Genomic DNA, 15,422 nt, shown 5'->3' with positions numbered 1-15,422 from the left:
GGGGATAGGTCAAGAGAATAAAACTAAGAAGACAGCTCTATCAGGGAGCTGGTAGGAGATCAATGGGTTAACTGGTCTCTACCTTGTAAAGTTCTATGATTCCTTAAGTCGCTGTTAGTGACCTAATGAAACTTAAATATACATGGTTGCAGATAATGACTGATGTTAATTCAGCTTTTTAAGTTATCAATAACTTTTCCTAGACAGTTCCATGATGTTATTTCCAAAATAAATTATTGAAAAAGCAATAATTATAGAAACTAAATAGAAATATAGTTTTTTGGGGCAGTAAAACTTCCTCTAATCTCCATCCTCAGTACCTGAAAAGAACCAATGTTATCACACTCCCATGAGATGATTCAAGTCCAGTAATTTCAGATCAAATTAAATTTAAACCTACATTGACAAAAATAAACCAGGAACCACTGAAAATAGACTTAACAGTATTTTATTTAACACTGAATTTAATATACAAATGTATGGACAAATATATAATTGCCTGCATATACATTATTTCTTTTTAAAAAATCATTCCTTTGACATTTCATAGATTCAAATATTAGGATAGCAGTTGCACATAATGTAACTCTCAGAATTGTCCTCAAGTATTGCACTCCTTGAGCTAACTCTTGCCACGTGAAACAATATATTCTGCATTTTAGTGCTCACAAACATGAATCTCTAATATTTTATATCAAAGTTCTGTTAAAACTAAACAGGTACAATTTAATTTGCAATATTTTTATAGATGTTATATTCAATAGCTAAAGTTTCATGATCTATAATCTAAACATGCATATTCATTTTGAGTCTTTTGCAGATTTATCAGTTGAACTAGTTATATTTTAACACTTCATATCTTTGCTGTCTTTGGCCTGGTTGCTTGTCTGTCCTGACATGTTCAGATTCACGAGCAACTAGAAATAATATTCCAGCTAGATAAATGTGAATGTTAATGTATGAAATTTTGGCCACTATTGTCTAAAATAAAAAAGGCACACTGGAACTTTTTTTAGTCAGTACTTGATTTTGATTATTTTAGGAGCCATACAGTTTGAATAACGCTTACCATGCTTGTAAACAACTTATACATATATAAAATTTATATTTGTGATTTTCTATTAAAAGACACATTTATGAAACCTAGAAAAGAAAGCAATAGTCTTCAGACTAAATATTTTAAATGTTAAATAGCAGAATAAATAAACTTCCAACTGCAGAAAGGATTGGCATGGAATAGTGCTGTGTCATAGCAACAACTGGCATATGAGGCCCATACTGGTCTTGGATTAAAGCAGTGAAAAAGTGTCTGATAATGTCATCCAGTAGAATAATGTTCAAGAAAGCATCCTGCACATGTATTGTTTCAAAGAGTCTTGTGCAAGTATGACACAACAATGATTTTAATAAATGGGCCTTTATAAAATGTGTGACATGGAAGAGTCCTGTACAGGCGCAAAAGGTGACCTTGAAGAGGCTTCTACAAGTGTTAAAACATTTATGGGAGAAGTGCTCTGTACACATTCATTATATTAACGTTTGGCATAGGTGAGTGCTGTTCAGATGTGTTACCGCAACAAGTAATACAGAAGATTCCTATAAATGTATATTACAACAATTGCTGGCCTGAAAGTTCCCTGTACAGATGTGTTACACTAAATAAACAGCTCTTTACAAGTTATAGAAATGATTGGCATTGTCAATCCCTGTACAAGTGTGCAATGGCTGGAGTGAAGGAGAACTGTTTAAAAAAAACATACACGGTACAATGAGTGACATGAAGACAGCCCTGTAGAGTGAATGTTACAGTAATCATTAGTGAGGAAGTGCTCCGTAAGTGCATTACTGTAATGTTAGTCATGGAAGACGCCTGCATTGACAACAATGAGTGCCATGGATTAATGTTATAGACGTCATCTCTTACAATGAAAATTGACGTGGTACACCCTGTGCATAAGTGGTAAACCCTGTGCATAAGTGGTACAATAATATCACAGTTGTAACGTTCATATAAAAGTCAGAACATTATAGATTGTGCTAATTAAACCAAATTACTATTTGGAGATGATGTATATATTCTTTCAATGTCCAACTTCACGTGTTATCCAAGATAGGATGAAAATGGCATCACTCGCATTCTGTTAGTAGAATAGTTTATCTCAAGAAACATATTTATTCTGAATTTTTGCTATGGATATTACTTCTAGATAAACAAACTTGTTACCTATGTTTCTATACTGAGTAGCACATCATATTTACAACAAGTAAAGATCCACATAGCGAGTGCCAATGTGTTGGTGGTTCTTCTCCATCACAGCTTGCTTGGCAGAATCCAATGATGGAAATATCACAAAAGCATCGCCACTCAATTGTCCATACAAGTTGGACATAATCAGCACAGACTCGGGGGGAATCTGCATCAAGTAAATGAAACAGTCAGGTAATAATAGATAACTGGAGTTACATCCCACAGCAACATGCTCCATTCCGTAGATAAAAACCCAGCACCAGACAAGCTTCTTTTATTCAGATACTCGCAATTTCCATCACCTTGAGTTCTATTTTGCTACTGTCCATATGAGTGCTGCTAATTGAAGAGCACATCAGTAAACCCTACCCTGTTTCAAAGTGTTGCTGCACCTCAATTTCAATATGGGTAAGTATCTGCAAGATATACAGTGAATCAACAACATTGAATAGTATTCCAGGGTGAAACTCAAGGCATAGTCAGATGCTGTGAGAGACAAACTGCATACAGTTTTCACAGTCACATCCCCAAGACTGAGCGACAATAATGGGAGCCTCTGTTAAGGCTACTTGAAACCATCCATAAAGAGAGAAACTCAGGATGACTTACAAGGAGAGGAGGGGAAGAAATTGTCCAGTATAATTTGGTGCTCTGTACTGTGCCATGGATGAGGCGAAGAATTCCTAATATGGGGAATTGTGTACTGACCTGAGTTTTGTGATGCAGGCCAACATCCCCTTCAATAATCACCATTAAATAAGCCAAACAATTTTTTCAAGTAACTATGATTGAACTATAAAGTAACATTTAGAACTTCTTGCATGAGGACATGCAAGAAAAGATATACACAGCTGAAACACGTCTGCAACAAAAGAACGGGGATACCCTTAATTAAATGTGTATCAAGTGATGAGGGCAGGGAAGTAAACAAATGGCTTGCATTTCTGTGCTATACATCAGTGCTATGCAAGTTATTTTACTTATTTTCATCATTGGCAGCTATTTTTAACATAATGAATACATTTGCATGTCATGTTTCTGGTCCAAGAGATACTGTTATGACAGCTCTTGAGTGGAAAGCAAGGTATGTCAGTTGTGCAGAGAGAGAAGGCAAAAGGCGGCCAAGCTGCCTGTGCAACCGTGGAGCTGGCCGAGGTCTTGAAGCAATCTATTTGTCTACCCTTTCAATCCAGATATTTGCATAGATAGAAAGAACTCCTATTATGTAACCTCTGGATGTCCAAATCATTATAACTTATGTAGTGCAGTCATTGTAGTAATATTAGGGGAATGCAACAAACAATTTCCACTCAGCAAAGTCCCACTATCAGCAATGGAAAACTAGAAATCAGTTTTTGTGGTGTTGATTGAGGAATAAGTGTTAGAACCAGGGTCAATTCCCCAGTTCTTCTTTAAGTAGTGTCACAGGATACATTAATTATATTTTAAAAAGGATTCTAATTTATTTTCCCACTACCTATAAAATTGACCAGACCCATTGCATGCAAAATTTTCCACATGGGCTTTTTTATTCCTTTGCGTTTTACTTCATCATGGTCAATATTAATTTTGGAACATCTAAAGGACCTACCAAAAGCAAACTATACATTTTGAAACAGATACTTAAACACATGTCTTAAGGCAGAGCAACACAAGGGAATTTAACAAACCTTAAACCCACACAAAAAGATGAATAAAGCGGACACCTGATCCACAGTGCTTTGCACACATGTACACCATCAGTTTTCCCAACACCACATGATTTGTGAAAGCACCTTTAATACAGGTCAAGTGACCCAGTTAGGTGGACATAGCACTTCCTTACCTGCCTTCTCTTACAAGAGGTCTAGCTCATGAGCCATTTAAAAACAGACCCATTCTTTGGGATGTGTGAACACTGTCCTGGCTTGGTCATGCGCATGTACAAGTCCTTGGCATTCCTCAGCTGGATACTGATGCAAGGTTGAACATACATAAAAAATCTATTAAACTCACACCATCTCCGTCTCATCAAATAAAAAAAAACACATGCTGCAGTAGTTTGATGTTGGCTTTTATCGGATTTCTTTCAAACATTTGCCTTCAAATTGTACATTCATTCTTAAATCCCAAGCAGTGACTGGAGTGGAGATGCAACATTAGGTGAGATGCAGTTCAAAGTGGTTATTGGAATTGGGATGAGAGATCTATCTGGTTTGACTTTCAAAGCATATTCCATAGCTTATGTTCTGCTGCTGGCTAGTACTTTGTCCAGAAGCTAAACATTGTAAAGTTGCATAGTGAGATTAAATTCAGTCAAATAATAAGCAAGCCGTTGGATTTACAGCTGCTGTACATTCTAGTTTTTTTTAAAGCACAGATATTACAGTATCCCTGAATATTAAGGGACATTTCTTTGAGGCAATTCAAGATGTGTCACCCTCCAAAAAGAAAGCACAAGTTTCTTTGCTAGATTATAAAAATGCATTCTTCAGATTTGGGCATCATGCAGCCAACATTTATTGCCCATCCCTAATCACCGCAAAGTGTCAGTGAAAGGGCAGCACAGTGGTTTGCACTGCTGCCTCACAGCACCAAGGATCCCGATTCGATCCCGGCCCTGGGTCACTGTCCGTGGGGAGTTTGCACATTCTCCCCGTGCCGGCGTAGGTCTCACCTCCACAACCCAAAGATGTGCAGGGTGAAAGAATTGCGTACATTAAATTTATTTAAAAAAATAAAAGTGTTGGTGAGCTATCATCTTGAATTATTTGACCACTAGAAATTTCAAGGCAAGGTAAACAGCCTCACCACTATTGTAATTAACTGCTGACTCTTCCACTTTCTCCATATTAGTAAACTGAAATCAGATGAGACTTTTTCATGCCTGTCTCAGATGCAAATTTCTAGATAAGATATCCTGGATATGTGCCTGAAACAACTTTTTGTTTTGAGTACCCTACCCAATTCTCTTTTTTCCAATTAAGAGGCAATTTAGCATTGGCCAATTTAGCACAGCCTTGCACATCTTTAGGTTGTGGGGGTGAGACCCACTCAGACATGGGGAGAGTGTGCAAACTCCACACGGATAGTGACCCGGGGCTGAGATCGAACCTGGATCCTTTTGGTGCCGTGAGGCAGCAGTGTAACCACTGCACCACCGTGCCGCCTGCTGAAACAACTTTTAGATCCTTTGCATATGCAAGTAGGGATGCCTACGGTTAGTTTAATGACTCCTTTCCAAATTTGGGCTGCACTGAAAACTGCTGCTGGACTGTCTACTTTCAGTCTACATACGGTTTAACCAGTGATCTGGAGGCCTCCTCCAAAAAATGCAAGTATTTCTGAAAATACTTGACGGACTCCGAACTCCTCCAGGTTTCAATCAGTAAAAGTGACCATAAAGTTGCTCGATGGTCAATCCAGTATTGAATGAAACCTACTATTCTTGCCCTGTCTGCCCTATTTGTGTCTCCAGTCCCACAGCAATGTAATTGATTCTTAACTAGCTACAGCAATCAGAGGTGGAGTAGCACAAGTGCAAGTGTTCACATCAGTACTGACCATTTACATCCAAAGATCCCATCTTTACTAGAATATTGCAGCACTGCCAGGAGTCGACCAAAGGGAACAGGCTACATAAGTAAGGAATAGATCATAACTTCCGGTCATTGGGGGCGGCATGGTGGTGCAGTGGCTAGCACTGTTGCCTCATGGCGCCAGGAACCCAGTTCGACCCCAGCCCCGAGTCACTGTCCATGTGGAGTTTGTACATTCTCCCCATGGGTCTCATCCCCACAACCCAAAGGTGTGCAGGTTAGGGGGATTGGCCACGCTAAATTGCTCGTTAAACCACCAAACATTGACCATGATCTGAATGTACAAAGAAAAAAAAATACTTTTCAACACCTAAGCAGCAGGTTGTTCTTTATTTGAAAACAGTCTGAATAACAAATGCATTTGTCGTAAAACTCACTTTTTTTAGAAAAGTGCACCTCTCAACTGAGTATATTCATATGCTTGATAACAGTATAAATCAGTAAGTCAGGAAGCACAGATTAGAAGGTTGGTAGTAGAGTTCCACAGGAAGGGGGATTGTCATGGGAACAAGCTTGTATCGTTAAGCTGAGCGCCATCCGTCGAAAATATCACCAGCTGCCACAGAAATAAACTATCCAATGGAAGTATCATGTTGAATTTGCATTTATACTGATCCTGAAAATTGATGCGCAAAAAAAATGGAAAATAATGCATCTATGGCATGGACACTTTTAGAATTTCTAGTGTACAGAACAGTTTGATGCAATGTAATAACTTTGGCTCACCAGCTAGTTATGAACAATTAAAGTTTATTTACAACATAGAGTCATGCAACTTTGGAATCAGCATCCAGAATCAATTCAAGGCAAAAGCCTGCGCTTGCTAGGGTGAACCCCACCCTGGTCCCCTGATTGGTTTTGTTTTTTCCAGGCCATGTGACACTATTGGCTGATTGCCCTTAAAGGGGCCAGACACATCCCATCGCCTCTAAGTCCTTTTGTACAATGGTAACAGTTAAAATTAATGGGGCCTGTATAGTTTGTTTAACCTATTCAAACAGTCCATCATAGATTTAGTCTCTCTGCTGGTTTCCACTTTCTGGCAGAACGGAGAAACTCCATCGACTTGGCGGCTTCTGCTGGGGTACATTCTGCAGAAACTGCTGTGCCTGGTATCTCCTCAGGTACTGGCAACTTGGCCTCATCCGTTTCTGTGGTGACGGCAGGCTCTCCTGTCACAGGTTGACTCTACTTCACCACCAGACTTAGTCTGGTCTTAAAACGCTGGCCCATCAATAATTCTGCTGGCGGCAGCCCTGTAATTGAATGCAGTGTTGTCCGGTGTCCTAGAAGAAAGAGAGACATTCTGGTTTCCAGACTCTCACTGGACTGCTTTTGAAAAAGATCTGCCTCGAAGGTCTGCTTGTTCAGCCAGATATTCTTTACTATTTGTGGAGATAAAATTCTGAAATCCAGCACACTTGAAGTCATTATCCTACACGATTACTTCAGATATCCCATGGGATGCACAACACTGATGTAGTGGCATGCACCATTGTAGACTTCATTTTGAATCCTTCCATCAACTGTGAATGGGCATTTATCAGGAACATAAACATTGTTCCCAAAAATAGCCCCAAATAATCATGTGGACATGCATCCATGGTCGACCAGGCTATTCCCAAGGGTGCAAAGACAACTTCTGTTGCACCTGGCACTGATCGCAGTGCTTAACTAATCTCAATGTTGGCAGCTATACCAGACCACCAAACATAACGCCTGGCGAGCATCTTCATTTTTGACACACCTGGCTGGGCACTATGTAATTCCGCCAAGAGTAACTCCCTTCCTGGTCCAGGGATGACTACTCTTACTCCCCAAAGTATGATGTCTTCTTCATAACTTAATTAGTCCTTCCAAATAAAATATAGCTTCATCTTTTCAGATGGTCATTGGTCCATCCTATTAATATGGTAGCGTGGTCCCTTTAAGGGAGATACTTTGTGGGCCACATGATAGGCCTGAGCCTATAGGGATGGAGCACACGAAGGCTAGCCCATCAGGTGTTTAGGGCGTGGATCTGGCTGATGGGACTTGGTCAGAGGTAGCTTAGGAGTCGTGGAAACAAGACCTGTGTAGTAGCTGTGCTGTCCTGTGTATATAGTTTAGTAACACATGTATGGGAGCCAACAATGTTGACAAATGTGGCAGATAACGCCCAGAATAATTTACCACTCCCAAGAAGGACTTAGCTCAGATGAATTTCTGGGGGCCATTGCCTCCTTTGTTGCTCGAACCTAGCCTTCCACGGGGTACAACTCATGTGCATCTCTCCGATAGCTCAGGAAGCCACTTCATTGGCCTGAAAAGTACATTTGGTCTTCTCGAGGCAAACTCAAGCCTCTTGACATCTTCTTAGCACCTCTTGGGGTGGCACGGTAGCACAGTAGCCAGCACTGTTGCTTCACAGCGCCAGGCACCCGGGTTTGATTCCCGGCTCGGGTCACTGTCTGTGCGGAGTCTGACAATCTCCCATGTCTGCGTCGTTTACTCCGGTCGCTCTGGTTTCCTCCCACAAACCCAAAAGACGTGCTTATTAGAATTGGACATTCTGAATTCTCCCTCTGTGAACCCGAACAGGCGCCGGAGTGTGGCGACTAGGGGATTTTCATAGTAACTTCATTATGGTGTTAATGTAAGCCTACTTGTGACACTAATAAAGATTATGATTCCAAGTTGGCTAGGTGCTCAGCTTCCATCAACCCCATTATCAATACTTCAACCAGGTATACTATTACACTATTACATGAGGCAATACTTGAAATAAACTTTCATGTTTGAGGTGAGGGATGCAGTTAGTGTCCCTGCTGATTTTACCTGCAGGAAGTGCTGCCATCTCCAGCTCCTCCAAGACCGAGTTAGGGAACTGGAGCTGGAGTTGGAAGAACTTTGGATCATTCGGGAGGCAGAAGGGGTCATAGATAGCAGCTTCAGGGAATTAGTTACACCAAAGATTGGAGATAGGTGGGTAACTGTAAGAGGGACTGGGAAAAAACAGTCAGTGCAGGGATCCCCTGCGGTCGTACCCCTGAGAAACAAGTATACCGCTTTGGATACTTGTGGGGGGGGGACGACTTACCAGGGGTAAGCCATGGGGTACGGGCCTCTGGCACGGAGTCTGTCCCTATTGCTCAGAAGGGAAGGGGGGAGAGGAGCAGAGCATTAGTAATTGGGGACTCTATAGTCAGGGGCACAGATAGGAGATTTTGTGGGAGCGTGAGAGACTCACGTTTGGTATGTTGCCTCCCAGGTGCAAGGGTACGTGATGTCTCGGATCGTGTTTTCCGGGTCCTTAGGGGGGAGGGGGAGCAGCCCCAAGTCGTGGTCCACATTGGCACCAACAACATAGGTAGGAAAGGGGACAAGGATGTCAGGCAGGCTTTCAGGGAGCTAGGATGGAAGCTCAGAACTAGAACAAACAGAGTTGTTATCTCTGGGTTGTTGCCCGTGCCACGTGATAGTGAGATGAGGAATAAGGAGAGAGAGTATTTAAACACGTGGCTACAGGGATGGTGCAGGCGGGAGGGATTCAGATTTTTGGATAACTGGGGCTCTTTCTGGGGAAGGTGGGACCTCTACAGACAGGATGGTCTACATCTGAACCTGAGGGGCACAAATATCCTGGGGGGGAGATTTGTTAGTGCTCTTTGGGGGGGGTTTAAACTAATGCAGCAGGGGCATGGGAACCTGGATTGTAGTTTTAGGGTAAGGGAGAATGAGAGTATAGAGGTCAGGAGCACAGATTTGACATCGCAGGAGGGGGCCAGTGTTCAGGTAGGTGGTTTGAAGTGTGTCTACTTCAATGCCAGGAGTATACGAAACAAGGTAGGGGAACTGGCAGCGTGGGTTGGTACCTGGGACTTCGATGTTGTGGCCATTTCGGAGACATGGATAGAGCAGGGACAGGAATGGATGTTGCAGGTTCCGGGGTTTAGGTGTTTTAGTAAGCTCAGAGAAGGAGGCAAAAGAGGGGGAGGTGTGGCGCTGCTAGTCAAGAGCAGTATTACGGTGGCGGAGAGGATGCTAGATGGGGACTCTTCTGCCGAGGTAGTATGGGCTGAAGTTAGAAACAGGAAAGGAGAGGTCACCCTGTTGGGAGTTTTTTATAGGCCTCCTAATAGTTCTAGGGATGTAGAGGAAAGGATGGCGAAGATGATTCTGGATATGAGCGAAAGTAACAGGGTAGTTATTATGGGAGATTTTAACTTTCCAAATATTGACTGGAAAAGATATAGTTCGAGTACAATAGATGGGTCGTTTTTTGTACAGTGTGTGCAGGAGGGTTTCCTGAAACAATATGTTGACAGGCCAACAAGAGGCGAGGCCACGTTGGATTTGGTTTTGGGTAATGAACCAGGCCAGGTGTTGGATTTGGAGGTAGGAGAGCACTTTGGGGACAGTGACCACAATTCGGTGACGTTTACGTTAATGATGGAAAGGGATAAGTATACACCGCAGGGCAAGAGTTATAGCTGGGGGAAGGGCAATTATGATGCCATTAGACGTGACTTGGGGGGGATAAGGTGGAGAAGTAGGCTGCAAGTGTTGGGCACACTGGATAAGTGGGGCTTGTTCAAGGATCAGCTACTGCGTGTTCTTGATAAGTATGTACCGGTCAGACAGGGAGGAAGGCGTCGAGCGAGGGAACCGTGGTTTACCAAGGAAGTGGAATCTCTTGTTAAGAGGAAGAAGGAGGCCTATGTGAAGATGAAGTGTGAAGTTTCGGTTGGGGCGATGGATAGTTACAAGGTAGCGAGGAAGGATCTAAAGAGAGAGCTAAGACGAGCCAGGAGGGGACATGAGAAGTATTTGGCAGGAAGGATCAAGGAAAACCCAAAAGCTTTCTATAGGTATGTCAGGAATAAGCGAATGACTAGGGAAAGAGTAGGACCAGTCAAGGACAGGGATGGGAAATTGTGTGTGGAGTCTGAAGAGATAGGCGAGATACTAAATGAATATTTTTCGTCAGTATTCACTCAGGAAAAAGATAATGTTGTAGAGGAGAATGCTGAGACCCAGGCTAATAGAATAGATGGCATTGAGGTACGTAGGGAAGAGGTGTTGGCAATTCTGGACAGGCTGAAAATAGATAAGTCCCCGGGACCTGATGGGATTTATCCTAGGATTCTATGGGAGGCCAGGGAAGAGATTGCTGGACCTTTGGCTTTGATTTTTATGTCATCATTGGCTACAGGAATAGTGCCAGAGGACTGGAGGACAGCAAATGTGGTCCCTTTGTTCAAAAAGGGGAGCAGAGACAACCCCGGCAACTATAGGCCGGTGAGCCTCACGTCTGTAGTGGGTAAAGTCTTGGAGGGGATTATAAGAGACAAGATTTATAATCATCTAGATAGGAATAATATGATCAGGGATAGTCAGCATGGCCTTGTGAAGGGTAGGTCATGCCTCACAAACCTTATTGAGTTCTTTGAGAAGGTGACTGAACAGGTAGACGAGGGTAGAGCAGTTGATGTGGTGTATATGGATTTCAGCAAAGCGTTTGATAAGGTTCCCCACGGTAGGCTATTGCAAAAAATACGGAGGCTGGGGATTGAGGGTGATTTAGAGATGTGGATCAGAAATTGGCTAGCTGAAAGAAGACAGAGGGTGGTGGTTGATGGGAAATGTTCAGAATGGAGTACAGTCACAAGTGGAGTACCACAAGGATCTGTTCTGGGGCCGTTGCTGTTTGTCATTTTTATCAATGACCTAGAGGAAGGCGCAGAAGGGTGGGTGAGTAAATTTGCAGACGATACTAAAGTCGGTGGTGTTGTCGATAGTGTGGAAGGATGTAGCAGATTACAGAGGGATATAGATAAGCTGCAGAGCTGGGCCGAGAGGTGGCAAATGAAGTTTAATGTAGAGAAGTGTGAGGTGATTCACTTTGGAAGGAATAACAGGAATGCGGAATATTTGGCTAATGGTAAAGTTCTTGAAAGTGTGGATGAGCAGAGGGATCTAGGTGTCCATGTACATAGATCCCTGAAAGTTGCCACCCAGGTTGATAGGGTTGTGAAGAAGGCCTATGGAGTGTTGGCCTTTATTGGTAGAGGGATTGAGTTCCGGAGTCGGGAGGTCATGTTGCAGCTGTACAGAACTCTGGTACGGCCGCATTTGGAGTATTGCGTACAGTTCTGGTCACCGCATTATAGGAAGGACGTGGAGGCTTTGGAGCGGGTGCAGAGGAGATTTACCAGGATGTTGCCTGGTATGGAGGGAAAATCTTATGAGGAAAGGCTGATGGACTTGAGGTTGTTTTCGTTGGAGAGAAGAAGGTTAAGAGGAGACTTAATAGAGGCATACAAAATGATCAGGGGGTTGGATAGGGTGGACAGTGAGAGCCTTCTCCCGCGGATGGAAATGGCTGGCACGAGGGGACATAACTTTAAACTGAGGGGTAATAGATATAGGACAGAGGTCAGAGGTAGGTTCTTTACGCAAAGAGTAGTGAGGCCGTGGAATGCCCTACCTGCTACAGTGGTGAACTCGCCAACATTGAGGGCATTTAAAAGTTTATTGGATAAACATATGGATGATAATGGCATAGTGTAGGTTGGATGGCTTTTGTTTCGGTGCAACATCGTGGGCCGAAGGGCCTGTACTGCGCTGTATTGTTCTATGTTCTATGTTCTATAATCATTCTCTGGAATATAGCACAAGCTGACGACACGCTGAATAGCAGGCATGTATGCTGAAACAAAACCTTGTGCCTATTAATTGCAACACAACTTCGAGAGGCATCATCCAACTCAAGCTTCTGATAAGCATGGCTCATATCTAATTTCATGTAAGATTGGACTATTCTGCAAACAAGACTGGCTGGATGATTCGCAGTTCTTCTAACATTTTCAGTTCTGTCTCCACCTGAAAAGCTTGGGGTAGTCTCTGGGTTTAGGTTGAACTTCATAGAGGGAAATTTTTCCCTAGCTCATCGCAAAATACATCTTCGCACTTCTTTATTAATTCTAGCAGGCCTCCTCCTTTTATTTGAAAAAAATCTGCCCCATTTAATTTCTTTTGAGCCAGTTGCAGCCCAGGAAACTTGGTCCTGAGCCTGATACAGCTACCGCAGTTGGCAGAGTTGGGCAGATTGTTGCTGATATCTCACTGGTACAGTGATAGTACTCATGATCTTGATGGCCTTTCCTGTATAGGTCACCAGCTTTGCTGATGCATTTCTTAAACCCAAAAGCTGAATGTCTTATCATAAGTACCTATATGTATGTTCCCCTATTACAGTAGTGTGGCTACTTCCATCTCTATATATAGAAAATAGAAGCAGGAGGCCATTCCATAGAACCACAGAAAGAGGCCATTTGGCCCAATCTTGTCCATGCCAGCCTGAGGATACCCAGGTGCCCTTTCTGATCCCACCTCCCTGCACCGGTCCATAGCCCTGTAACTCACAGCACTGAAGGTGCAGATTCAGTCACAAAAGTGTTTAGGGTCTCTGCCTCCACCACCAACTCGGGCAGCGGATTCCAAACTCCCCACACCCTCTGCGTAAAAATGTTCTTCCTCATGTTCCCTCTACACCTTCTGTCACTTACCTTGAATCTATGCCCCCTGGTTCTAGAATTCTCCACCAAGGGAAACAATTTTATCCTGTCCACTCTATCACTTCCCCTCAATTAAGTCACCCCCCTCAGCCTTCTTTTTTGCAAGACAAATACAAGTTGAGCAACGCTTATCGGAAAACAGAAAAATTCTGACATCCACTTTTTTCAAGCATTGACGTGACGTCATAAGTCGGAAATCCCACAAGGCTCCCGGGCGATGCACAGTTCCCAGCCCGCGCCGCACCTGCTCAGTTCCCAACGCGCGCCGCACCTGCTCAGTTCCCAACGCGCGCCGCACCTGCTCAGTTCCCAACGCGCGCCGCACCTGCTCAGTTCCCAACGCGCGCCGCACCTGCTCAGTTCCCAACGCGCGCCGCACCTGCTCAGTTCCCAACGCGCGCCGCACCTGCTCAGTTCCCAACGCGCGCCGCACCTGCTCAGTTCCCAACGCGCGCCGCACCTGCTCAGTTCCCAACGCGCGCCGCACCTGCTCAGTTCCCAACGCGCGCCGCACCTGCTCAGTTCCCAACGCGCGCCGCACCTGCTCAGTTCCCAACGCGCGCCGCACCTGCTCAGTTCCCAACGCGCGCCGCACCTGCTCAGTTCCCAACGCGCGCCGCACCTGCTCAGTTCCCAACGCGCGCCGCACCTGCTCAGTTCCCAGCCCGCGCCGCACCTGTTCAGTTCCCAACGCGCGCCGCACCTGTTCAGTTCCCAACGCGCGCCGCACCTGCTCAGTTCCCAACCCGTGCCGCACCTGCTCAGTTCCCAACCCGTGCCGCACCTGCTCAGTGCCCAACCCGTGCCGCACCTGCTCAGTGCCCAACCCGCGCCGCACCTGCTCAGTTCCCAACCCGCGCCGCACCTGCTCAGTTCCCAACCCGCGCCGCACCTGCTCAGTTCCCAACCCGCGCCGCACCTGCTCAGTTCCCAACGCGCGCCGCACCTGCTCAGTTCCCAACCCGCGCCGCACCTGCTCAGTTCCCATCGCGCGCCGCACCTGCTCAGTTCCCAACCCGCGCCGCACCTGCTCAGTTCCCAACCCGCGCCGCACCTGCTCAGTGCCCAACCCGTGCCGCACCTGCTCAGTTCCCAACCCGTGCCGCACCTGCTCAGTGCCCAACCCGTGCCGCACCTGCTCAGTGCCCAACCCGCGCCGCACCTGCTCAGTTCCCAACCCGTGCCGCACCTGCTCAGTGCCCAACCCGTGCCGCACCTGCTCAGTGCCCAACCCGTGCCGCACCTGCTCAGTGCCCAACCCGCGCCGCACCTGCTCAGTTCCCAACCCGCGCCGCACCTGCTCAGTTCCCAACCCGCGCCGCACCTGCTCAGTTCCCAACCCACGCCGCACCTGCTCAGTTCCCAACGCGCGCCGCACCTGCTCAGTTCCCAACCCACGCCGCACCTGCTCAGTTCCCAACCCGCGCCGCACCTGCTCAGTTCCCAACCCGCGCCGCACCTGCTCAGTTCCCAACCCGCGCCGCACGTGCTCAGTTCCCATCGCGCGCCGCACCTGCTCAGTTCCCAACCCGCGCCGCACCTGCTCAGTTCCCAACCCACGCCGCACCTGCTCAGTTCCCAACGCGCGCCGCACCTGCTCAGTTCCCAACCCGCGCCGCACCTGCTCAGTTCCCAACGCGCGCCGCACCTGCTCAGTTCCCAAACCGCACCGCACCTGCTCAGTTCCCAGCCCGCGCCGCACCTCCTCAGTTCCCAACCCGCGCCGCACCTGCTCAGTTCCAACGCGCGCCGCACCTGCTCAGTTCCCAACGCGCGCCGCACCTGCTCAGTTCCCAACGCGCACCGCACCTGCTCAGTACCCAACGCGCGCCGCACCTGCTCAGTTCCCAACGCGCGCCGCACCTGCTCAGTTCCCAACGCGCGCCGCACCTGCTCAGTTCCCAACGCGCGCCGCACCTGCTCAGTTCCCAACGCGCGCCGCACCTGCTCAGTTCCCAACGCGCGCCGCACCTGCTCAGTTCCCAACGCGCGCCGCACCTGCTCAGTTCCCAACGCGCGCCGCACCTGCTCAGTTCC

General features: G+C 46.0%; 1 protein-coding gene across 3 annotated transcripts in view; it reads right to left on the bottom strand.

Moving 5' to 3' along the window:
* Positions 1–432: 432 nt before the first annotated feature.
* LOC140385664 (epithelial splicing regulatory protein 1-like) overlaps positions 433–15,422 on the bottom strand; it is a 169,756-nt gene continuing 154,766 nt past the window's right edge. For 2 of the 3 annotated variants that reach the window (XM_072468049.1, XM_072468048.1), the window contains exon 15: positions 433–2,414. In XM_072468049.1, coding sequence (XP_072324150.1) covers positions 2,256–2,414 — 159 coding nt within the window. In that variant the 3' untranslated portion in view covers positions 433–2,255. Of the gene's footprint in view, positions 2,415–4,073; positions 4,201–15,422 lie in introns of all 3 variants that reach the window. The other variant, XM_072468050.1, reaches the window with a different exon arrangement.

This window comes from Scyliorhinus torazame, chromosome 11 (assembly GCF_047496885.1).
Source record: "Scyliorhinus torazame isolate Kashiwa2021f chromosome 11, sScyTor2.1, whole genome shotgun sequence".
In the NCBI taxonomy this organism is placed as follows: domain Eukaryota; kingdom Metazoa; phylum Chordata; class Chondrichthyes; order Carcharhiniformes; family Scyliorhinidae; genus Scyliorhinus; species Scyliorhinus torazame.
This window is presented reverse-complemented; position numbering and strand designations above follow the sequence as displayed.